The 26396-nt window shown below is 32.6% G+C and overlaps 1 protein-coding gene across 1 annotated transcript; it reads left to right on the top strand.

Annotated features, from left to right (window-relative positions):
* Positions 1 to 5: 5 nt before the first annotated feature.
* Positions 6 to 25997, top strand: LOC127735247 (DNA primase large subunit-like). The gene is made up of 12 exons (XM_052245368.1): positions 6 to 203; positions 4686 to 4798; positions 5723 to 5802; positions 6244 to 6364; positions 10309 to 10401; positions 11206 to 11343; positions 15338 to 15481; positions 17409 to 17591; positions 17977 to 18103; positions 18883 to 18965; positions 21373 to 21535; positions 25813 to 25997. Exons 1-12 carry the CDS (start codon positions 47 to 49, stop codon positions 25956 to 25958), a joined length of 1548 nt encoding a protein of 515 aa, XP_052101328.1. The 5' UTR covers positions 6 to 46; the 3' UTR covers positions 25959 to 25997.
* The last annotated feature ends 399 nt before the right edge of the window (positions 25998 to 26396 follow it).

Raw genomic sequence — 26396 nt, 5'->3', positions numbered from 1 at the left:
AATATTTGTTTTGAGCGGGAAAGGCAAACATCAAAAAGTCAACAAAATGGATTTTTCAGGAAACAGCAAAAAATCTGGCCGATCCACAAGAAATAAGAAACAATTCAACCGCGTTGGTCATAACTTACAGTTCTACAAAATCCCACCAACTGGGGAAATATCCTTGCAAGAGTTTGAAGAATATGCAATTGACAGATTAAAAGGTTTCACCATTAGATGATCAATAAAAATCTATCCCCACTTGTCTTGTCTCCCTATAATGACGGTGTGACCGTCTAACTAATTAGCAAAAAGAACATTTATACACTATTAAAACATTACATTTTTTTTTAATTTAAGTTTTCTGACATGTCCGAGTAAAATGAATAAATTATGCATTTACTTTTCAAATTTCCATTATTAAAAACTATTTCTTTGGAACTTTTTTACTCTTTTATTTGGATACAGTTATCTACCAGTGGTTAAAAATCCACTAGCCCGTTGCCTGGGTCTAGAGCATTTCTGCCTCGGGCAATCAAAACTTATAACCCAATTATATGCCTGACGGATTAGTGACAAAAAATTCTTTGGCATTTCCAAAATAGAAAGTGAGAAATCCCTTCATCACTATTCTATCTTGTTTTTTTAGACAATATATTGTGTCATGCAAAGAAGAAGATATTTTTTTATATGTACCATTTGAGTCTGAACTAGGAATATTAATATATTGTGTAATAGGCACAGATTCGTTATCAGTATGTTGATGGAGTGCTGAACTATAAAGAAGATCTAAAATAAATAAAAATTAGATTATCTTTTAATTTGGTTTGAACCTTTGAAAAGAGGATATCCTCAACCATGCCGGCTCTACATACATCTTGATTTATTCATTTATACACTAAAGTCGCTATCCTTGATAATAAAAAAATCTCAACATTCACCATTTTAAGTAAATAAATGAAAATACATGTATTGTAAAAAAAAACTTTTGATGAATGTTTCTATAATAGAAATGATCAATATTTAAATTTCTTAATGCTTAAGTTGTTTTCTTGTTGCTAAATTAGCCTTCTTGTCGCTAAATTATTATTCTTGTCGTTATTTAGGTGCGACCCTAAAATGAAACACTGTATCTGTATAATACCTGGGACTAATACCTGAATATAAATAGTCCCATACAATACTGGAAAGTAGTTAACATCTGAACATAAACTGTTCAGGACTTAGTAGGCATGTGCAGAATAGACCGATTTCAATTTTATGATTGAGTTACCCCATTTGACCAGGAGTCATTCATGGGAAAACATGTCATAGGACACATGATGTTAAGACATTTGCTTTTTATGATGACAAATTTGTCTGGATAAAAGCACCAGTTGGAAAATCATGTATCGACCTTATGACTACAGTTGAGTCCTATTAATCTGCAAGTCCTGTAAATCCACCCTCCAAATATCTGTTTATATCATTATTGTTGATAAGAGTAGGTTGGATCAATATTCAGACAATATGCATGTAGGGGCCACTGTCACATTATTTAAGATTAAGCACTATAGACATTTCCAGCTCAGGAATATTGGTCGTATGAAAAAAATGCTGTTTTTTCATGAATAGGTGCCATCTCCAGTAAATGTCGATTAAAAAAAAGAAATTTAAGACTAGAAAATTCAAAAATATCTCTCATTTTGCCTCTTGGATTTTTCTAGCATTCCACAGGTCCGTTATTCGTAATGGCAATGGCAAAAACCCTACATTTTTGTAGAGTCTTCGACTTTTGTCGAAAAAGCGAGACATAGCGATCCTACATTCCGTCGCCGTCGTCGGTGGCATCCACAAATATTCACTCTGTGGTTAAAGTTTTTGAAATTTTAATAACTTTCTTAAACTATCCTGGATTTCTACCAAACTTGGACAGAAGCTTGTTTATGATCATAAGATAATATTCAAAAGTAAATTTTGTAAAAAAAAATTCCATTTTTTCCGTATTTTACTTATAAATGGACTTAGTTTTTCTGCCAGGAAACATTACATTCACTCTGTGGTTAAAGTTTTTGAAATTTTAATAACTTTCTTAAACTATCCTGGATTTGTACCAAACTTGGAAAGAAGCTTGTTTATGATCATAAGATAGTATCCAGAAGTAGATTTTGTAAAAAAAAAATTCCATTTTTTCTGTATTTTACTAATAAATGGACTTAGTTTTTCTGCCAGTTAACATTACATTCACTCTGTGGTTAAAGTTTTTAAAATTTTAACAACTTTCTTAAACTATCCTGGATTTGTACCAAACTTGGACAGAAGCTTGTTTATGATTAAAAGCTAGTATTTAAAAGGAAATTTTGTTAAAATTTTGTTCAATTTTTTCCGTATTTTACTTATAAATGGACTTAGTTTTTCTTCCAGTTAACATTACGTAACAGTCTGCAGTTTAAGTTTTTAAAACATTTATTAGATTCATAAACTATCCTTGATTTTTACCAAACTTGGACAGAAGCTACTTACAATCAAAAGATAGTATAGAGAGGAATATTTTTATTAATTTTTTTCCTCATTTTTGTTCAGCCTGTGATTAACAGCAAAAGTAGGCGAGACACTGGGTTCCGCGGAACCCTTACGAATTTATTCCCAATATTTGGGAGCAAAATTCCCAAACAATCTCAAAATTCATTTTCATCTGTATATTCATGACAACGATGTTCATTTTGTTCAACTGCTAGCTTTATGCTGAAAATCGCCAACAAGTAATGTGTAAACCCGAGTAAAAACATATCTGACTGACAAAAACAACATCGACAAACAATGGCCGCTATAAACCGGAAATGTAGACAATTACAATACCAGATCAGATTCCAGGAGCGGATAAGGCTAATTTCCGGGGTTTGCAGATCAAATACAATAGATAAATAAAAAAAAATTCCCAGCAAGCGACAAAATACAGCTATAAAATATAAACACTAGAGTCTAGAATTGAAAACCAAAGCATATTTGAAAAAGAAAGAAGCAACAGGAAATATTTTATACAGAAACTCAAAATTATTTTAGTTCACAAATTTTCATGACAAAATCCAATAAAATGTGACATTACTTTTCTTTATCACTAAAAATGTTGATATTAGATGTTTTTATAATTTGAACATATAACTACAGATCCAAGAGGTAATTTCTTCTCAATTTTGAAAGGCCAGTAAGTGAATTTAGAAAAGTGTTAAAATACATCTTATTTCTATCCCTGAATTATTTATTATATTAACTGTTACTGTCTTTCTGTCTTTGAAGATAAAAAAGGCGGTAAATTTTTATGACGTGCGCTTTAAGAACTACAATATTTTGTTACAGAAATAAACTTGATCTCCTTATTTTTATATTGAGTGCCTTGTCAAGTTTAAGAACAGAAAATAAAATTCTAAATAGCAATCATGTAGTTTCTTACTTTATTTTCACAAAAAAAGATAATTTTTAATGAACTAAACACACTAAAACTCACATCTAGTATATTTGTTGTTTTCCCAATTTCATTGAAAATCACGTAAATAAATTCCCTAAACTGGCCAGGTTCTTTTTTCCCAAAATACCCAGAAAAACCCCTGGTCCTTTTGTCCCCAACCTGGTAAACAACTGGTGAAATAGCTATACTTACTTTTATTGTATCTAACTGTAAAATGATTTTTGATGCAGCCAGTGGCTGGATCTATGTTATCATTCCCGATTTTAAGATGGTGCAAAACTTTGAATTGAAAACATATATATTGTATGACTTGTAAATGCAGAAAGTATATACACCATTTTAATTATCTGCTACCAAATTTGACATGTAATTTGCCCTTAATATAAGAAAAAAAGAGATTGAACTGCTACTAGATTTTGAAAATTCACCATCACAAAAGAAAGAATCCCGAAATTTTTCATACCATTTCAGTCATTTTGAGAGGACTTGAAAGTTGGGATCCTTTTTTCCAACTATCAAATTCATTCTAGATTCAAGGCCTAAATGATGCTGTAATGATGGTCTCAAAGCATTTACTTGATAAAAAAAAACCTTTCATGAAATTAAAGTGATTTTAATGACTTAAAACTTCTTATTGCGTAATAAAAGTTTTGATTTTTAAATTGGAATTGCAGAATTTCTTGCTGAAAAATTATAAGATAATGAGGTAACTTGTCAAATTTGAGATTTGGAATATACACAAGTCTCCTATTGTACCAAGATTGTATACTGTGGATCTTTATTTGGAACTATTTAATTAAATGTATTTAGATGAATCTTTATTTGGAACTGCAAGGATAAACTTTTTATAGATGCATCTTTATTTGATGATTTCTTCTGTTTCAAAAATTTTAAACTAAACATAATTTCATGAACTTGCATATGCAAATTTAGTGACTCTCCGACATTGACACACATAAAGCCAATTTTATCAACTGAAAGAAATGATTATCTTTCGAAACGGTTACCTAATGCAATAGCATTGTATTATTAATATTTCTTGGTTCACAACTGAAAATATGATATGAAATTATGCTCACTACCCTTTCAATAGTTTCATTAGTGATTTCGATCACTTAGAATGTCTGAAGTACCTCAGAAGGCGCACACTTTTCTCAGAATTTCGGGAGCTGAAAGGTGAGATTTTTTAGCGCTTAACTGGAATAACTGATATGCTTAGTTAAGTTTTGTCAAACTTGTTTATTAGATTTTATTTTTTTAGTATTGAAAGCTGTTGAAGTAGCTGGGATACGTCTCATGAAGGGTTCCAATGAATACATACAGAAACTACAAGATGAGCTGAGAAAAACATCACTAGGACATGATCTCATACGGGTAAGCAGGGATAGATACTATTTTTCTGAATGCAGTAGGTGAAAGGAATAGCTGAAACAATGAATTGTCTTCGGTTAATAGCTGAAGTAGCTTAGTCACTATCATGTAGCTTTAAAAGCCTACAGGCTAGGTTTGAGGTCTACACAACAATTTTTAGAAATAAGATGCAATATTCACCATTTTTGGCACAAGCAGTGGCTATAAACAATGATTTGTTTGTCCCAAATGCCCTTTATCTGGTAACAGTAGAACTTGTTTTCAGAGACAAATTATTCTGCCAATTGCAAGGAATGCACAATGCAATTAGATACTGTACTTAAAATTCCTTTGGCAGCGTCATTGAAAGCCAGTGGGAGGACTGCCACTGAAAAAAAGAAGATTTGTTGATTAGAGTTTTTGGCTTGCTACAGGACAACTACTGGCAATGCAAAGGTTCCAAAGTGTACAACAAAGTGCAATCCACCAATGCAGGAATCAGATTTAACCTTCCATTCTGTTTGAATCTATGCCTAATTTGAGAGATAAAATTAAAAAAAAAATTTAAGAGGCACATACATAATGCTTGTTTTAACATTTACTTCTGATATATATTTGGTATTGACTTCCTTTTGTGTGGGAGATTTTGATAATTATAATACAGCGTAAAATATTTGTCTGAACTCTTTTAATACAAATCTCTTTAATCTTAAAACTGAAGTGATGACATTTTGATGCAACCAAACTTCTACTCAAGGGGAGATAACTCCAGTTGATATGATCATGCATTATACTTGTGGATTCCTGCAGATTTTTGAGTCAATAGTGTTCAAGACAAAGTGAGTACTATATGTACACTTGTTACACTTGTTACACTTCTCTTTTGGATATACTGCATCCAAATCATCGTACATTTATTAAAATGCCTAATGCTTAATTTGTTTGTAGACGGACAAGAAAGAGGACAAAGACTTCAGACAGAAAGATTTAGTATCCCATTTTATTCTGAGACTTGCTTACTGTAGATCGTAAGTATCAGTTGTTATGGCTGTTATTGTTACAGTAGATAGTGGGTACAAGTCATATTAAATGACATTAACCGTCATTATGTTAACTGGTTATGGCTGTTATTGTTACAGTAGATAGTGGGAACAAGTCATATTAAATGACATTATGGTAACTTGTTATGGCTGTTATTGTTACAGTAGATAGTGGGAACAAGTCATATTAAATGACATAATGGTAACTTGTTATGGCTTGTTTGGTATTAGAAATGAAAAAATACAATATTTGTGAAGTTGAATATGTGAATGCAATATCTAATATAACCAGTATTACATGTATAAAGAGTGAAAATTAGTATGAAAGAATTAACAGTCGATTGATTTAAAAGATGGTTGTTCATTTTATGTGAGACTGTTTTACCTTTTATCTGGTGAAGAATTGAGATGCCTTAGTGTTTTTTTTAGAGAAGAATTAAGAAGATGGTTTATGCAGCAGGAATTGGAATTGTTTCGATTTCGTTTTCTAAGAGAAGGACCTGATAGCAGGGATGAATTCCTTAGAGAAAACTGTCTGAATTATGAACCAGTATGTATTTTACTTTTTCTTTGTAATCCTCTATGAGTTTTAACATTTCCATCCACTTTCTTCCTCCAAAACCACTTCAGGTTGCGTTATTATGCAATAAAACAATTGAAAACCCAATTCAATTGAGGATTACATCTATCAAAAACCCAATTTTATGTCAAAACTATGCGTTTGACACCCTTCTAGTCACTATCATGTGCGTTATTTACCCTTATCGATAAATTGTTGTCGTGTAAATCTATTTTTGTAATATTAGGTTAATAGGAAATCTACTTTCGTTATAAAAATAGTTTTTTGCATCAAATAGCTAATCTGGGTCCTGGGTGGAATTGTGCCTAGCCCAACATAAGGTAAACATAAGGGACCAGTTTATAAAATTTTCTATGGCAGATCATGAGTTGGAGAGGCAGAAAAAAAGCACTACTAGTAACAAAGTCGTATATCCTGTTGAACTAACAGACCGCCATGCGGAAGCAGAGCGGTGCGCAAGTCATATAATCAATTTCTAAGTGGAGAAGGAGACAACTCCGTTTATATGTGGTATTTTAGACAACATCATCAACAATGTCTTTTCTTCTGATAAAAATACTACTTAATTTAATTAAAGACACACAGTGTCAGATAAGACATTCTTTGCCTAGAAAGGAAAGTATCCATGGCTAAATAATATATATATATATTAGGGATGTCAACTTGGTGAACAATTACTAATCGAGTAATCGTTGGTTTTATCGAGCGATACTCAAGTACTCGCTCGGGAATATATCTACAACATGGAAACACAAAAATACGTATTTTACATTTTGTGGTTTGTTGTTCAACGGACGAAAAACCATGTTCATAAGTATCTGGGACAAGGAATTACGCACCATAATTAATAGCTCAAATACCAATTAAGTAAAAAAACAATATTCTAATCAAAATAATTTAATGAACACCTATTTAAAAATTATATCAAGGAAAAACCATATCAAACAATAGTATTTGCTACTTGTTATGAAAACACATTTATTGTTTACAAAGGCGTAAGGATTAGAAGTTAAACTATTCACTGAGGGTCACCAGAGGATGCAACGAATTTATTTTATTTGGAAACATTTTCTTGTCAACTATTATTGGCCATGGGCACGTTCGGTTTTGCAACTTTGTAAATTACAGTTTTTGAGAAAATATTTGCTCTGATAATACCGATGTGACGCAATTGCAAGACATGTTTAGTTTAAAGTGTTAGCTTAGGTATAACCCACACTTTCGGAGGCATTTTAAATGACAATTTAGCACAAGCATTCGAAACAAAATGTATTTTATTTACTAGTATGATTAATCAGTGATGCCTATGTAATTTTCCGAAAGAGGTTCTCAAGAAGATCAATTTTATATTAAGGAGACAGTAATATTCTAACAGGAAACCGATTAGTCGAGTATCGTTTTGATATTCGATACTCCGTACTACCGAGCGATACTCGAATACTCGAGTACTCGTTGACATCCCTAATATATATATATGTATATAACGGAGGTCTCATATATATATATATATATATATATATCTGCATATTTTGCTCTGAATGGAAGTCTGCCTTAAGAGACAAAAATAAAATTCAAGTGATTGGGGCCAAGAAGGGACCCCAAATATTCAGCTGTCGGCAGTGACAAGATATAATGACAGTACTGAACATATGGATATCATCAATAAAAATTTACTCATTGCAAAAGTTTTCTAATATTGAATGTGATGATAATGTAGCAGAGTGTAACTCACACTTCACCCTAATAAATGATGACAAAATTTTGTTCAACACTATTTACCATACTTCGAAAAATGAAATGCAAACAAGCAATGTCAAAGGTGGAAGATACCTAGTTGACATTCAAAACTTTAGTCAACATAAACTGACAACACCATGGCAAGAAATGCAAGACAAAGAAAAGAAAAGTCCACAAATACTACATAACACTCTAAAAACTTAGCCACACTAACGCCAACATAAACCGAGGATGATGGTATGTGCTCTCGAAAGGTACTGTAAATTCAGAAATTATTGCGAGGTTTGTATTTATGCGAATAATGCAACTGGGTGAGTATTGCAAAAATTACTTGCATTCTAATATCTTTTAGATATATCCGTATGCAGTTTTTCACGAAATCGCATTGATTAATCTCGTATTTTTGTTTATTCTGCAAAAATCACAATAATTCCTGAATTTACAGTAATCAGTTACTGCCCCACTAGTGACACCAATTTATATAAGTTGACAGAAAATACAAAACTGGCAGAACGGTTGATTTAAATGGGACTTGTAGATAAATTTCATGTAGTAGTCCAAGGTTGAAACAAACCAGACACAAATTGAACAAAAAAATGCTGATCAGTGTATAAACCAAATAAAACAGCTATCACATATATACTTGAAAGAAACATATTTAAGATAACAGTGGATGAACATCTTGGTTTGATATGATTACATTATAACATGCCTCATTTCAATATTTTGTTGAAAAAAACCCATTACATTCAGAAGCTTTGTGGTGAAAAAAATTTGATATTTGCTTGAGGGGTGAATTGGAATTAGTAATGCAATTAAAAAAACTATTTCACTCAATTGCAAAAAAAATTGTGGGTAAAAACCCCAATTTGTGAATTCTTGTCTTGAGCTCTTGATACCAACCAAATATCATGGGCACTGTTACCAAAAAAACAAAAGTAAAAGAAAGAAAATGTTGTGTGTCTGATTATTTATATGACCATGGTTCTCTAACAACAAATTTTTATATTGCTGATTTTGATAATTTAATAAAAAAATACATTTCACATTTTGAGCTCACCTGACCCAAAGGCTCAAATGAGCTTTTCTCATCACTTTGCTTATGTTTTTGTCATCCGTTAAAATCTTCTCCACTGAAATAACTTGGTTAAATTTAACTAAGGTTGGCCACAATCCTCATTGATATCTAGTTTTAAAAATGTTTCTGGTGACCCGGCCTGCCAACCAACAGAGTCTACATGGCTAAAAATAGAATATAGGGGTAAAATGCAAGTTCTGTCTTTGATCATTAATACCACTATAAAAAGAGAATATCTGATGGGAAGAAATATTGAGATCTACGGATTGTCTTTTTACATCAAAACTGTCAGATGACTTCAAGATCAGTTTTGTCAGAAACATTTCTAAGCATAAGATATCTGACAGTCCAGAAAGAAGCCTATAATAAATCATTGTCTTCTCCTTTTCTGCGTGAATGACAAGAGGAAAATATAACCACCATAAATGTCATTAACAATCAAAAACATCAGGAAAGCCAAAATTCAAATTGATAACTTGATTTTCAAGTATATTTGATATGAAAATGATAGTTGGCAGAAAGGTGGCCTTAAGCAAAAAGTCGATGAAAACTTAAATTATTAAATGACCCAAGTCATATTAGTTCAGAACAATATTTGAATTTCTTTTAGGAAAATAATTATGATAGTTCTTTCATTTAAATGCTATTAAATTTTCCATCATGGGATGTTATTATAAAAAACGGAATGAATTTAGAATAGAGAATGGAAACAGGGAATGTGCCAAAGAGACAACAACCTGACCAAAGAGCAGAAAACAGTCCAAGGCCATCAATGGGTCTTCAACACAGCCAGAAAATCTCGCAGCCAGAGGTGGGCTTCAGCTGGCCCCTAAACAATAATGTATACTAGTTCAGCGAAATGGACTCCACACTAAACTCTTACTGACACAAATTAACCAAAATTTTAAAAAAACACACAAGACTAACAAAGGCTAGAGGTTCCTGACTTGGGACAGGCAGGGTTAAACATGTTTGTGAGATCAAAACCCTCCCCCTATACCTCTAGCCAATTTGGAATAAACAAACACACCACAAAAGGTACATTGTCTGTTATTTCATTGAGAAGTTAAGGTGTTAATTATGACTTTGAATGTTATAGATCAGTGACGACTTAAAGACAGAATTGGATGCTGAACTACGAGCAGCAGCAGGGAGTAAATCAGGAGTTGTGGATACTATTGAATATTTTAAGGTTTGTATGAACTTGGTATGAGCAGTGTGTAATAGTTTGATATGGCCTTATAACTTACTATAAGCTTTTGACCCCAATGGATGAGCAATAGTGATAGATTTCATTCATCAGTAAAACTTGGTGAACACTGCTTTCCTTGAGGTTATTTGTCGAGAAGCTTTCATACTTGGTTAGAATGTGTTTCATTATGTGTAGTTAACCATTTTCTGTACTGCCATTTTGATTTGACAATTACTGTGGAACTCATCAATATTGAGGAGAACAAAGAGTGTAGTTTTTCATGGCAAACCTTCCATTCTGGTTTTCATATTTCTATAAAATTGCAGTTAAAACAAGTTTTTTATAACTGTCAATTTTTGTAATACATTGATGATTATCTAAATTTAGATGGATGAACTTTTATGTTTGCAACAAAAACATTCCTGCATTGTCTGCTTTTACTGGCAATTTCCACAGTTGCATTATTCTTCTAAAGTTAGGATTAGATGAATTGATAACTGTTCTGCTTACTCTGCAATTAAATTATGACTTGATTTCCTCAACCTAATATTCTGGTTCAAAGTTATAAGCAACTGAACTCATATTTATCTGATTCAATGTATTGTTAACTCAATGTAAGTCTTTGACTGGCTGAATATGACAGTTGTGTTTATACTGATGCTAAATGGAATAGGATAGAAAGGAGTAATATCACACATATGAGATATATAGCTGTTGCCTTGTTTTGGAAATTTAAAAGATTTATTCAAATATACCAAATCAATGTCCTTCTGATATATAAATATATAAACATGTATTTTGCAGGTGCCCTTCACAGAAGTGTTTGATTTAGTCAGTAAAAGAAAAGTATATTTAGAGGATGGATATGCATATGTGTCTAGAGATGATATGATTTCCATTGTCATCACCCATTATAGAAGTCACCTGTCTCACTCATTGGCTGTAAGTAAAACTACTCGCCCATTACAGAAGTCACCTGTCTCACTCATTGGCTGTAAGTAAAACTACTCGCCCATTACAGAAGTCACCTGTCTCGCTCATTGGCTGTATGAAACTACTCGCCCATTACAGAGGTCACCTGTCTTGCTCATTGGCTGTAAGTAAAACTGTTCTCCCATTACAGAGGTCACCTGTCTCACTCATTGGATGTAAGTAAAACTACTCGCCCATTACATAGGTCACCTGTCTCGCTCATTGGCTGTATGAAACTACTCGCCCATTACAGAGGTCACCTGTCTTGCTCATTGGCTGTAAGTAAAACTGTTCTCCCATTACAGAGGTCACCTGTTCCACATATTGGCTGTAAGTAAAACTACTCGCCCATTACAAAGGTCACCTGTCTCGCTCATTGGATGTATGAAACTACTCGCCCATTACAGAGGTCACCTGTCTTGCTCATTGGCTGTAAGTAAAACTGTTCTCCCATTACAGAGGTCACCTGTCTCACACATTGGCTGTAAGTAAAACTACTCGACCATTACAGAGGTCACCTGTCTCGGTCATTGGCTGTATGAAACTACTCGCCCATTACAGAGGTCACCTGTTTCACTCATTGGCTGTATGAAACTAAATTGTCGTAATTTCTGCTTCTTGCTATGTTTTGTCTATAGTTTTAAAGCCAGCAAATACGAATAATTTCACAAAACTTGTGACTAAACTAAGGGATAAATAAATACGGCCGTCAAATCTGTTGTCTGTTCTCTCTCATCATTGGTAGCGTGAATAAATAATCAATAGTAGAAAATGATACTTTTATTAAACTTCTAGAACAGCCGATATATTTCCATTCATGTACAATATTTGAGCAACAATTATATTATTTACATACGGGGCGGAGCTACTAAAATAACATTCTTTCTCTTGTATTTTTGTACGGACCAAACGGGATTATCTTAATAAATAATACAATGACAACGTAAATAAATGCAAGGCATACAGCTATCTGCGCTGCTTCTTACCTCTAAACTACGACCCTAACTTGTAATATAAACTGCGAGGCATACAGCTAAATGCGCTGCTTCTCACCTCTAGGAACCCCCGGGCTGAGCCTTGCTGCAAGCCAAATGTAAACACAGCAAAAGACTGACGAACGTGACGTTGCACAGGTATTTATTTGAAATTCCCGGAAGTAAATATTCTAAGCAGGAAGAAAAACATAACGTCAAACGCTGACATAAAATATACAAGTCCTCGACTCAAAATGCTTATAATAATACACTTTTGTTACTAAAACAATCAAGACATATTATTTCTTCCAGTTGAGAGATCACAAATGAACACTTTTGGGTTCACGATTACAATATTTACCCAAAGGTAACGTTCTGAATAATACATGACAAATTTGCGCCATATATGACGTTATCGATACATCTAATAACATAAAGTAAAACGTACGTTAATTACTCATTCAATATACTAGAAATACTAGAAATAACTTCTGAAAACTCATATAAACTCTCTTAATACAATAATAACAATATGTCTTTACTTGGAAATAACCAATACACACATTTACAACAGGCTGTATGAAACTACTCGCCCATTACAGAGGTCACCTGTCTCGCTCATTGGCTGTATGAAACTACTCGCCCATTACAGAGGTCACCTGTCTTGCTCATTGGCTGTAAGTAAAACTGTTCTCCCATTACAGAGGTCACCTGTCTCACACATTGGCTGTAAGTAAAACTACTCGCCCATTACAGAGGTCACCTGTCTCACACATTGGCTGTAAGTAAAACTACTCGCCCATTACATAGGTCACCTGTCTCGCTCATTGGCTGTATGAAACTACTCGCCCATTACAGAGATCACCTGTCTTGCTCATTGGCTGTAAGTAAAACTGTTCTCCCATTACAGAGGTCACCTGTCTCACACATTGGCTGTAAGTAAAACTACTCGCCCATTGCAGAGGTCACCTGTCTCACTCATTGGCTGTAAGTAAAACTACTCGTCCATTACGGAGGTCACCTGTCTTGCTCATTGGCTGAAAGTAAAACTACTCGCCCATTACAGAGGTTGCCTGTCTCACTCATTGGCTGTTAGTACAACCATTTAAATAAATTAATATTTTGATAATGAAATTTGATAGATAAGTCTCCTAAGTTATTTGTATATAACTATTTTTATGGCTATTAATTAGCTGTGATTCTTCTTGAACAAATTGTTTAACCCTTAGACTGCTACACGCGACTATTGTCGTTCCGATAAAGCAGTCCGCTACTGCTACGGGCGACTATTGTCGTTTCCGTAACTCGTTTGTTTACACAGTTACCATGGAATGGGCGGAGTCAATATTCATGAGATTGCGGCAGTTTAGACTTGTATGGATTCTGATTGGTTAAAATTCTGCGTTCTTTCGAGTGTCTCTTGACTTTAAATTGGGTATAAGCGATGAAACCGAAAGTGAAAAATTTTGATGAAAAAAGTGACAAAATGGCGGATATTGTTTGGAATGATGGCCAACACGTTCAGAAGTATTTCTATGATAACGATGTAACAGTGGCGGCTGATTTAAAGGATTTTGAAGAGAACAGAAGATATAATAGATGGAAATAGAAACATTCTAGCAAAACTGCGAACAGAAGACTTTTAAATAGAGAACCACAGGGATTCCCCAGACCATGTTCGAAATGGATGACATGAAACAGGATTTGTGATGTTTATCATTGCACCTTTCAACTGTGAATCAATATTGATCACTGACATCGATATATCCGAACTTTAAATTTGTCAAGATTATTTATTGATGAAAGCTATATCAATGAACTTGTTGTATAAATATATTTGTACATGGAAGTAAAAGTCTGCGCAGTGAAAGTCGGAAGGAAAATACCGGAAAATAGTTGCATAAAAAAGGCCGTTGGTCCGAGAAGAAACTTTTTTCTTTTGATAATCACAATGGAACTAGTTCTTAAAACAGATTTTTAACTATACTGGTTCAATTCTGAAGTCATGGATACTTTTGTAAAGTTTTTACATTGATGGATTCGTTAATAAAACATGAAAAAAAATATTTACTTTTGTTTACCTCTATTTGCACCTGTACAGGTAATAAATGACCAGAGACTCACACAAAAATAAAATAAATAAAAAATACAGAATCTAACAACTTTTTTATATGACTTTCATTGATGAATATTAAATATTTACAAAGATATAGCAATTGTAAGTAAACATGTTTATTTCATCAGTGATTAAAATTTTATTCAGCAATACACAAAAGTACAATAGAAATGAATGCAGCAGTCTAAGGGTTAAGACAAAATTGAAAGGAAAAGAAAACTAACATTGTTTTTGTTTGTCTAATGTAGATGGTTATGACCAGAAAATATGTTAAACTAATGTTAAATATGTAAAAAAACAAGTTATAGTTTAAGATGATAACAAAGAACAAACAAGTTTCTAACAGAAATAAAATTGAGAATGGAAATGGGGAATGTGTCAAAGAGACAATAACCCGACCATAGAACAGACAACAGCAGAAGGTCACCAACAGGTCTTCAATGCAGCGAGAAATTCCCGCACCCGGAGGCGTCCTTCAGAAAATATTGCTTCAGTATTTCAAAAATTTTGTTACATTCAGACTTACTTGAATGATTCTTTTTGTATTAAATTTCATTTTCTAATGTTTTCCATCTTAATATCTAATATTACCAAATTTCCAAAAAATGAAGGACTAGCAAAAGTTTGTCTTTTGTCAGTTCTTGGTCTGGCCTAAAAAATTGAAGTTTCTCAAACTCTACATTTTTATACTTAACATGATCTTGCTGCATATAAACACTCATAAGTGGACATAATTAAGTGAAGGACAAACTAGTTTCTCATTAAGTAACATTGAAGAAAAACATCAGCAGCTTGAACTTGATAATCTATACAATTTCAGGAATAATTTTTTTTATCCAATTTTCAATGGTAATGTTACAATGTGTATTTTCAGGTGACAACAAGAGCTCTCCCACACTTAGAGGAAGATGGTCGTTTATTGCCAATGTTATGTGGATTAAGCAAGAGATATTTGGGTCAAGATTTTAATGCTAAAAAGTCCAATGTTGGAGAAATAACAGCTGATATGATTGAAATGGTAGGAAGCATAAACTTGCTGATATGATGGCATACTTACTTAGTACATACAATGGCATGCTATATAACCTTATAGGCAATCATGATTTTTATCCTTCTCATAAAATGGTATGAAATGTCCAAAAACATTATTTTTTAACACATAATAAAGTACAGATTCAGATACAATCTGCTAGTGCAGAGTTCTGGAAATCTTTTTTTTCCTGGTGGTCACTCGGACCTTCAAGCTTACAAATCTGGTGGTCCGAGAGAAAATTTGTTGGTCCTGTAACTGTACTTGAATTAACTCTATTAATTGGTTGTAGAATCAAAACAAGCTGCTGATCCCCAGCTGACCACACTTTGTACGTGTACTTGCAATCAAATTAGCCGTTGGCTATTTTGAACTTTTCATATTTCAATTTTGATAAAATAACAGAAAGAAATCTGCCGTTAATATCCACCTCTAAACCTACCGAAAAGTACAACTGGTCAGCGCGTAATAAATAAAAATATAAAAATCAGCTGAGTTGCAACATTCTCATGACACAACTCATTCATTGTAACATGATAACTCAAACAATCGCTCAGTTCTGCGTTACAATTGTTTTGAATGTAAAATCCAAGGGGGTACAAAGTCGATGTTGTATTTATTTCTTTTCATTATCCACAGTATTAGTCCTTGGTGAATTTGAAAATCTCGATTTTCCTTGTCAGTCGCCATTTTTGTTTACATGTGCAACTTGTACCGATTTTGATGGCAACACAACTTGTTATGAAGTCGGTCGACCGGAGAGTTTTACGGATTTTGAAATTTTTTAGCGACTTAAATCGTCCTTTCGCAGGCAAGTTTATGCTCTTAAATGAAATGGGCCATGCACCAGGTGCGGAGGCTGCCATTACAACTTAGATAACTGTTTCCTTATCAAGACTATTACTATAATTTTGAGCTATGCTACAAAAGTTTGTTTACAGCAGTTACCAGTTTAAAAGCTATCAGAATACCAAAAAGCCTAAAAAAATATATTGAACAACCACCAAAATTTAGTCGGTCATCAGGACTGTCACTACACACGCAACTGTCGGTCCTAACCAATTTGTTTCAAAGAACTCTGTAGTGTCTATTGCTGTTTTGAAAATACAGTGTATAAAATAATTTCCTTAGGAATTTTATTTTGCTAGAAAACAAAATTCATTTGCACCAATTTACCTGTTCATTTATTGTAATGTCATATTTAAACTGAATATGCATTTCTATATTGAGTGATGATCTTTGTGACTGTTTTTCATACACACTTTAGGGACTTTACAACTCCCCAGGAAAATTCTTTTAATTTTCATTTAGAAATCTTAGTCTATATGCTGGATGTTAAGTTTCTTCACCAGAACATTATTTAGTGTAATTAAAATTGGAACTGTAGCATGTTGCTATGTTTAATTTCAATTTTAACAGCAGTGTAAATCAGTTGATTCTGATTTTCGAACAAAGAATATCTAAAAAAGGTTCTTTTTATTCCTGATTACAATCTTTCTGCTAATGTTTAACACAGTAATTGCAGCATGAATATTCTACACAGCACTTATTATAAACTTACTTTAAAAAAAAATTACCTGCAGACACAGGAAAATTAGTTAGACACCATTTCCAATTTAGATAACAAACATGGCCTTATAATGACTGAAATCTGTATATATATAACATTGCACTTGTTTTTCGCTGATATCGTCAATTTTCTAAAATGTTGTCATCAATTACTACCATCATTAATAGCCTTTGAAAGGAGAGATATTGATCACAAATCAAAACAACAAAACAAAAGTGAATGCCATGTATAAATATATACCTAAAGGATCATTAATATAGGATCATTAATAGTCTGTTATGGTAATTTCTTTATCAAATCAGAGACTTAATTGTTAGTATTATAATAATATAATTTGTTTTACAGCTCTCCAAGAAGTCCTTTCCTCTTTGTATGCAGCAATTACATCAGTCATTGAGACAGAATCATCATTTACGCCATGGAGGGAGGCAGCAGTATGGACTTTTCCTCAAGGGCATTGGTGTGTCCTTGGAGGAAGCAATGAGATTCTGGAGAACTGAGTTTTGTAAAGCTATGGATGTTGATAAGGTATTTTAAAGTTAATTTTATCATGAAAAATTCACATACCACAAGAATTTACTGTATTCTTGTCAGTTTAAATCTTAACTAAAAAAAATGTAAATAGATTATGATATGGATATAGAGTGGTATTAAAAATCACTTTTATTGATTGTAAAAACTGTAAACATGATACAGATTTCAATACACACAATACGAAAAAAAAACTGGAATACAACCTTAAGCAAGAATGTAACATGACAATGGTTTGGCCAAATGCTGATGTTAAATGCAAGTTGTGGGTGCCTTGAATGGATAAAAGAATATCAAATTTCAGTCAAAAAGAAGCACAACTAAAGCACAAACAGTGATATAAATTACAAAATGCCTTGAGGATATATGTTTTTGTTTATAGTTTGATAAGCAGTATTCCTATAATATTCGTCACAATTATGGAAAAGAAGGAAAAAGAACAAACTACACACCGTACAGCTGTATGAAGATAATTACTACCAATCCACCTGGACCAGGAGATTTCCATGGTATTATCTTATCAAATCTGCATATAAATTTTTGTTTTAAAATAGATGTGGTACAATTTTTAAAGGTTTAAAATTGCTGTAAATCTTATCTATGTTGAGGCATACTAAAAATTTGAAAAATGAACATTGTTGAAGGCCATACGGTTGCCTATAATTGCTTACATCCACTTCATTTGAACTTTGTTGGATAGTTGTCTTATTGGCAATCATACCACATCTCCTTATTTTTATAAAAAAACAAAACCATAATCTAAGTTGGAATCTGCCTAAAATTATTAATGAAATATCACATTACAGATTTGGTGCCTCAGAAGCCCTTTTCTAGATTTACCTTAATCTAGTATGTTATGAATGTCCTTTTCTAGATTTACCTTTATCTAGTACGTTATGAATGTCCTTTTCTAGATTTACCTTTATCTAGTACGTTATGAATGTCCTTTTCTAGATTTACCTTTATCTAGTACGTTATGAATGTCCTTTTCTAGATTTTCCTTTATCTAGTACGTTATGAATGTCCTTTTATAGATTTACCTTAATCTAGTACGTTATGAATGTCCTTTTCTAGATTTTCCTTTATCTAGTACGTTATGAATGTCCTTTTCTAGATTTACCTTTATCTAGTATGTTATGAATGTCCTTTTCTAGATTTACCTTTATCTAGTATGTTATGAATGTCCTTTTCTAGATTTACCTTTATCTAGTATGTTATGAATGTCATGACTTGATTGTTTTATATCATGTTATTTCTTGCAGATAACCATTTATTTTTTACTTTTCAGGTTGTCCATTTAAGCACATGGAAGTCGACATGTTAGCACAGAAACTCAGAGGTCAACACATATCAAAAGATAATGTTGAAAAGGTTGGTAATAATCATTCCAAAAAATATATGCAGCAGTTATTTACCTGCAAAAGTTTATATTGATGGTTAGTTATCAACCTCTATATGCTTTGTCAAAAGGGACGAATGGGTTAAGTGAGCTATTTGCATCACTCATGGCTAAAAATAGAACAAAGGAGTTAAATGGAAATTTTGTCTATTATCTAGAAAAACTGCTTAAGATGAGAGAAAATCACAAAGGGGCAGAAATGTTCAGAATGCTGAGATCTACCTAATATACATTTGTCATAAGGGTTCTTTTATAGAAGTTATTGCCATTGAATTACAATTTTTACCATTTAATTTGCCGCTGAACATTAAGCAGACATCCATCATCATCATCTAGTTGTTTACTCCCATATTCTGATGCCCAATCTTTTTTTATATTTAGATATTTAGTTGATAATTTGGTTAATAAGTAAAGAATGGTGATTTACAGATCAATCATATAACTTTGTGTAATGAGGCATACAAGAGAGTTAAAAGCCGTCAACCAAAATAGTTCATGTTGACCATCATGTTGTGCTGTAGAAAAGTAAAGTATTTGTCCAAGTAATTTTATAGATATTAAGTGACCTACTATCATATAGCACTTTATTGGTTAAATTAGGGGGGAACAATGTGAACCTAGTTATACCTCATAATCTACGTTTCTTCCATTTAGAAACTTTTATAAGGTCTTATGGTTTTGCAAATGTCCAATCTAGTTTTATTTCTGATATTTTACTGTTACAGTATACAAATAAGAAGATGTGGTATGATTGCCAATGAGACAAATATCCACCAAAGACCAAATGAAGTGGATGTAAGTAATTATAGGCAACCGTACAGCCTTCAACAATGAGAATAAAATGATCTGCATGACACAGCTTGATACGACCGCAGAGGTCATGCCCTGAACAATTTGGGCATGTATGGACACTACATTCAAGCTTGATACAGCTCTGAATTTGGATTGTGATTAAATATTTGACAAATCATAGGTTTCCGACACAAAATGAATGTGGTCAAAGAACTGAAAAATTTTTAATTGGACTATTACCTATTATGGTCCAATGTCTAAAATCAAAATATATTATTAGAATCAACATATAAAAGAACCCCAAGAATTCAATTTTTGATGAAATCAAACAAATTTTTATTTTGGACTCAATGTGGACCATTTTGATAATGGGGCCCAAAATTCAAAAACTTAGTACATGGTTAGATTCAGCATATCAAAGAACCCCTTGAAATCAATTTTGTTAAAATCAAACTAAAGTTTAATTTTGGACCCTTTGGATCTTAATCTGAACCAATTTGAAAAAAGGGCCTTAAATCAAAAATCTAAATACAGGATTAGATTCAGCATGTCAAAGAACCCCAAGAACTCAATTTTTGTTGAAAAATCAAAGTTTTGTTTTGGACACTTTGGACCTAAATGTGGAACAATTTTAAAACCAGCCCCACAATAAAAAATCTAAATACACTGTAAGTTTCGGCATATCAAAGAACCCAGATAAGTTAATTTTGGACCCTTTGGACCTCAATGTGGACCAATTTAGAAACAAGGTCCAAAATCCAAAAACGTGGTTAGTTTCAGCATATTAAAAAAACCCAAAGATTTCAAGACTTTGAATTGAACCCAGTGGCGGATCCAGGGGGGTTGGGGGGGTTGGAACCCCCCACTTTTTTTGACGATCAATGCATTTGAACGGGGACATATAGTTGGAACCCCCCTTTATCCTGGGTTGGGAACCTCCCCTTTTAAAAATGGATGGATCCACTCTGAAACCCCAATGAAATTGGTCAAGAAGTAAGCAATTTATTCAAAGTATTAGAAAGGTATTGGTGTTGGCCCATAACTCCCAAAATCAATCCCAAACCTTCCTTTTGATGTATGGAACCTTGTACAATTTCACAGAGATCCATACACTTATACATAAGTAATATTAATTCCTAAACAGTTAGGACATTAACCTCCAAAATCAATCCCAACCTTGCTTTTGTGGCATGGAACCTTCTTGTACAATTTCATAGAGATCCATACAATTATACTCAAGCAATTGTTTGGAAACCAAATGTCTACGGACAATGATGCTGACAACGTTGTAACATTATACAACAACAAACATTTTGTTGTCATATAAAAACCCATACCATATAGTCAGCTATAAAAGACCCCAACATGAAAAATGTGAAACAATTCAAACAAGAAAACCAACAGCCTAATTTATAACAAAACAATTTACAAAAAAAAAATGTGACAGACATGAACTAACAACAACCACTGAACTACAGCCTCTGTTAACATTAACTTGGCAAAACAGCTAACTCATATGAAAACAGCTTACACACTAGATCTTGATATATATACATCACTGTAATAATAAAAGTATTTATGTTTTAGATCACAAAATGTGTAAAAACAGGTCACTACCAGATAGCATGTGCACAGTATTTTGAAGCAACACATAATATACGTAACCCTGAGGATTCTGCCAGTATAAACATTAACCATCCCAATGGTTATTTCCTTGACAGTTATAAACTACTAAATGGACCTAAAGAGGGTAGGTTATTAATGTGAGATAACTTTTACAGATATTTTGTATAGAGGGATAAAAAAAACTTCAAAGGACTGTTCCAAAATAGGTCATGGTGTTTGGGCTGGGACTGGATGTAAAGTTGCATCTAGAAGAGAATAAAAGGTTCCCAACAAAATAATGTCACTTTTCCATCACTGCTTCAGTGACTTCCATTATTTCATTAGTATACCAATAACTTTGTAAATGATGCAAATTGTCCTTGAAAAGGTTTGTGCAATAGTTTATACACAACCAAAAACTGTAATGAGAAGCTGTGTAATGCATGAATATTTTTAATTCCATAAACATAGAACAATTGTCATTAGCTGATTGTAATGCATGTGTATTGAGTATCAAAGAGGTGTCTGAATGCAGTGTTCTTCCCAGGGCCTTATAGCCCCATGGTACCATTCTATATTTTGTACCATGGTGCTGAATAGATTTGATGATAGAATGTATTTTAAATGTTGTGCAATAATATTTTGGGAAACATTGCTTTTTCATACCCATTGAAATATGAAAATAGCGTAGACAACACTGTAAGTCATATTAAACCAAAACTCAGGTCATTGACAGGAAATACTGAAAGTCCTGCTTTGAAGGCTTCCTTCATTCGAGATAATAAACACAAACAATGCTTTTTTAAAAGCATTTGCTTTTATTGTTATGGTCTACATGCCATTTAGTTTACAGACAGTCACGTGAAATAGAGTGCACGTTTTTCTTTCTACAGTTCTTTCAAGATCGAGTAAAAGTATGTGTTTGCTTGATTTTTGTATTGAAAATTACGTTAAGTTGATCAAATGCAATATTTAAATGGAAGATTAATAGTTAACCCTTTTACTTAGAAAATGATCCGCTAACATTATATAAAAGACTTCAATTTTCGAAGGTAGTGATTCAAGAAATTCAGCGTTTAATCTCAATCTGTCTTGTTACCAGTTTAAAGCATACCAACACGGTCATATTTATTTTTTATGAACTAAATTTTGCTGTTATAAAAGAATCAACAGGGGCTCTTGCATGTTTAAATATCAAAATACTTTTGTTAAATTGATCAGTGTCTTATTTGTAAACCTTACTGTGTTTGCGGATCTGCAACAAGTCGTGTTTATTTCCATGTGGTAATTTGTGGTATTAAGATATAGAATTAGCGGACTAGTTTACGATGTCCGTTATTTTGTATGGAAACAGTTTAAAAGAAACGAGCTAGATTTTGACATTTTCTGCAATAAGAATAGGAATAGCCAAGAATCTTATATAATTACGGACAAGTTTCAATGTTTCAAATGATTTAGACCTGACACAACGAAAGAATTGTTTTTTACCCATTAGTTTAAAAGAAAGAGAGAAAGAAAATAAACAATAGTCAGATGGAAATAGACGTATTTACACTTGTATTCAAATTTGTCCGCCATTACTTAAAATCACACAAGTTCCCATAAAATTTGACATCATAATTAAAAAGTGATTGTTGCTTGACGTCAGAAGGTTATTCTGAGACAGATCTAAGGTCATTTGGAGACATATTCAGCTAAATACCAAAAGTGTAAATAAATTTATTATAGCATGAAATTTCTGTGTAAGATTCTACATTCATTCATATGTCTATTCTTAAGAGTCATAAGGGAACAACCATTTTACTCTTAAAATATTCAAATCAGAGAAAAAAAAAATCCTGAATATAAGTAATGTTAACAGAGACCTATAATACAAGTATTAAGAGGGTGGTAAAGAGGGGTGCTTGCACGGAAAAAATGTTAAATAAGACATAATTTCACGTTGAACGTGAAATAATTTCTGTCATGAACGTTGCACAAAAAATAAAGACTTTGATGTGATCCCTTTTGTGACTGATTGACTGTTTTTCTTGTATATAAACTCACTGTTTTACTTGATATTTCTGAATTAGTACACACATTAATGATATAAATGGTTTACAGTTTTTATGAAAGTATATTACGATCTCCTTAATTTTTAAAATGCAAATATCCCGCAGACAAGAAAATTCCTTGAAAATACCGAGCACGCAAAATAAGCATTTGAAAATCATGATACACTTAAAATTAAATAAGCAGAACACATTGATCAAGGAAGCTCTCTTGCATACTGAACCCTTTATTATATGTCTCTGATGTTAAGTTCTTAACAATATTTTTGCACTTTGTGTAACAAAAAAAATAATAATTTGATGCGTGTGGTATCAAAACATATTTTAGAAAGAAAAAAAATATAACCCCTTACTCAAAGTTAAATGGTCTTTCCTAACCAGTTTTGATAGAAAAAGAGTGATAGTGCCACACATGCTAGACTCCATGACAAACATGGAAAGTCTTTTGATTTTATCAATATGCAAAGTAATCTGAGTTTCTTATCATGTTGATAGTTTCACAAGTTGTGATGCATAGTTTTTGAAAAGTGTCATTTAAAAAGTTGAAATGTTATAAAGAAGTGAAGGCATTTTTCTATAGAATAAAAAAAAATGGACAGACAAATTTTAGACTATGTCAATTCAAAAGCCTGGCAAGACCTTTTTCAAGCGCTCTGGTCTTGGAGGGCTTATCAAGTTGACTTAATCTTTGATAAGTATCATAAAAGTTTGGCCAATCTTTGCAGATGTTTTAATTTACATCCAATAAAGAGCTTAAATAGAAAAAGTTTCAATCATCTAAAACCATTTCAGGCATGCTCAGAATACAGGATTTTGCATCTTATATTTCAAAATATTTTCTTAAGAGGCATGCCCCCAAACCTTTCTAGCTGATTCGTCTAGCTTTAAGGGCCTCAGTTGATAGTCGAAATTTTCTTGGACTATTTAAAACATTTTTAAACAAGTAAAATCTGATGACTTAGGGACGACATCAAAAGATCGATGTCGGATAAAAACTTAATTCAAATAGTTTGGGTGTGGGGGGTAAAAATCGCTGCAAGTTTTGTTATCCGACATCGATTTTGGATTGAAAAATACGGATTCAAGTTCGGCCCTTACATATGTTTGGACTTTTAAACCAAATGAAATCCATCAAATCGTACCAGAAAGCAAATTTTTGGCCGAAAGTATTTGGGCGAAATTAATCATAGTATCTATGTCGTTCAAACGCTTTATTGATCGTGAATTTTGAATGATATGAAACCATATACAGATCAACACAGATTGTTTAGGTCCACACAGCATGGTGGCATTCAAAAATAAACTATAAAATTTCCTTTGAAATTGTGTTAATTATTTAATTATTAAAATGAAAACTGAAATATGAATTAAAATAAAAATTTGAAAGTTTTATAGAATTTTGTGAGATAGTAGAAAAATATGAAAGTGGTCAACAGATATTGAATAGAAATTACATAGATCATATCACATTCACTATAATCATTTGGGATTGTGCTTTTCCCCCTCTCCACAGTTGGCACAAATACACTGCCCTGTCATCACCATACATTTCAATGGATCACTATTTAGTTTAAAGCTATATACGTTATATGAAACAATAGACTGTTTTATATTCATTTGAGAAAAGAAACAAAAACAATCAAAACCATAAACCCACTATTTACCCATGCCAATAGTGGGCAGATGAAAAATGCAGAATCCATGCTGACTAGTGTTTATAAAATTATAATTAAACAGTGCCCTTTTTGATGCATAATAAAAATACACATAACTTTTATCCAATATTTTTTAGAAGTGATGTCCAAGTCAATATACAGAACAAACATACATTGTTGAGGAAAAACAGGACCCATGATACAAAAAGTATCATCTGAGAGCATATGCCCATATTGGTCAATCAATTTTTCCCAAATTAAGTTAAGAAGGGGGGTGGGGGGGTCAGTGAAAAAACTATGTGAATTAAGTTTTTTATCCTACATTGAACTTATGATGTCGTCCCTTACTAGCCCATAGGACTAGTTGCTTTAGGTTTTTGGTGCAGATTGTGGTATAAAATTGATTCAGGACTTGTGATAACATAACCAATCTTGTATTTGTTTTATAAGAAAGGACACTTTCATACATGTATATTTCTTAGGATCGGCAAATGCTTTTTCTAGTGCTATCATGAATCGATTAATCCTCTAAACATAGACTATAAAAACTTTTTCTCAACAGGAATTAAAGTATATGTGTTTGTTTATATGGAACAAAGTTCCGTACCACTGCAAAACTTGGATTTATAACTAATTTTTAATAAAGCAGTAAAAAGTATTGAATGTTATCTGTATTTTCAGATTAATTTTTTATCATTATATAATTTCCATTGAAGGTACCAAGCCAGTGCCAAACACACCAAAAGTGATCAAAGTGAAAGTAGAAGGAACAGGTACCTCATCATCACAAACAAATAAACAAACTGATCTTAATGATATGGATGATGATGACCTGATAGCCAGTATGGAAACAGACATGTGATATTTCTCATTCTATTTATAATAAATATATATTATATTGTTTTGTTTCTTACCAAATAATAGTGGTGTACAGCGATCTTGGATCTCACTCTCTTTGTATCACCTTTCCTATCTTGAGTTTCAATAGTTTCTCTTTACATAATAAATCTAGCTAAAATGCCTTATATTTTCAACTGCTTCACTGATATGAATATAAAATACATATCACGAGACAGCATTCCAAGTGAAAAAAAAGACAAGGCTTAAAATTGAAAATTCTGGAAGAGTTATAAGAGTTGCTAATTTTGCATATTATCTTGAGAAGTATAATAGAGAGACAGAATCTGTAAACAGCAAAAAGATCTTCACTACAAGATAAAATCAAAGTGCTTGTAAGCACTGATCAGTGGAAAATAAAATTAAACATTGTATTATATGAAGCATTGGTTATAAGTTGATT

This window comes from Mytilus californianus, unplaced genomic scaffold (assembly GCF_021869535.1).
Source record: "Mytilus californianus isolate M0D057914Y unplaced genomic scaffold, xbMytCali1.0.p SCAF_1, whole genome shotgun sequence".
Classification (NCBI taxonomy): Eukaryota; Metazoa; Mollusca; class Bivalvia; order Mytilida; family Mytilidae; genus Mytilus; species Mytilus californianus.
The sequence above is the reverse complement of the archived record's forward strand: the minus strand, read 5'-3'. Positions and strand labels throughout refer to the sequence as shown.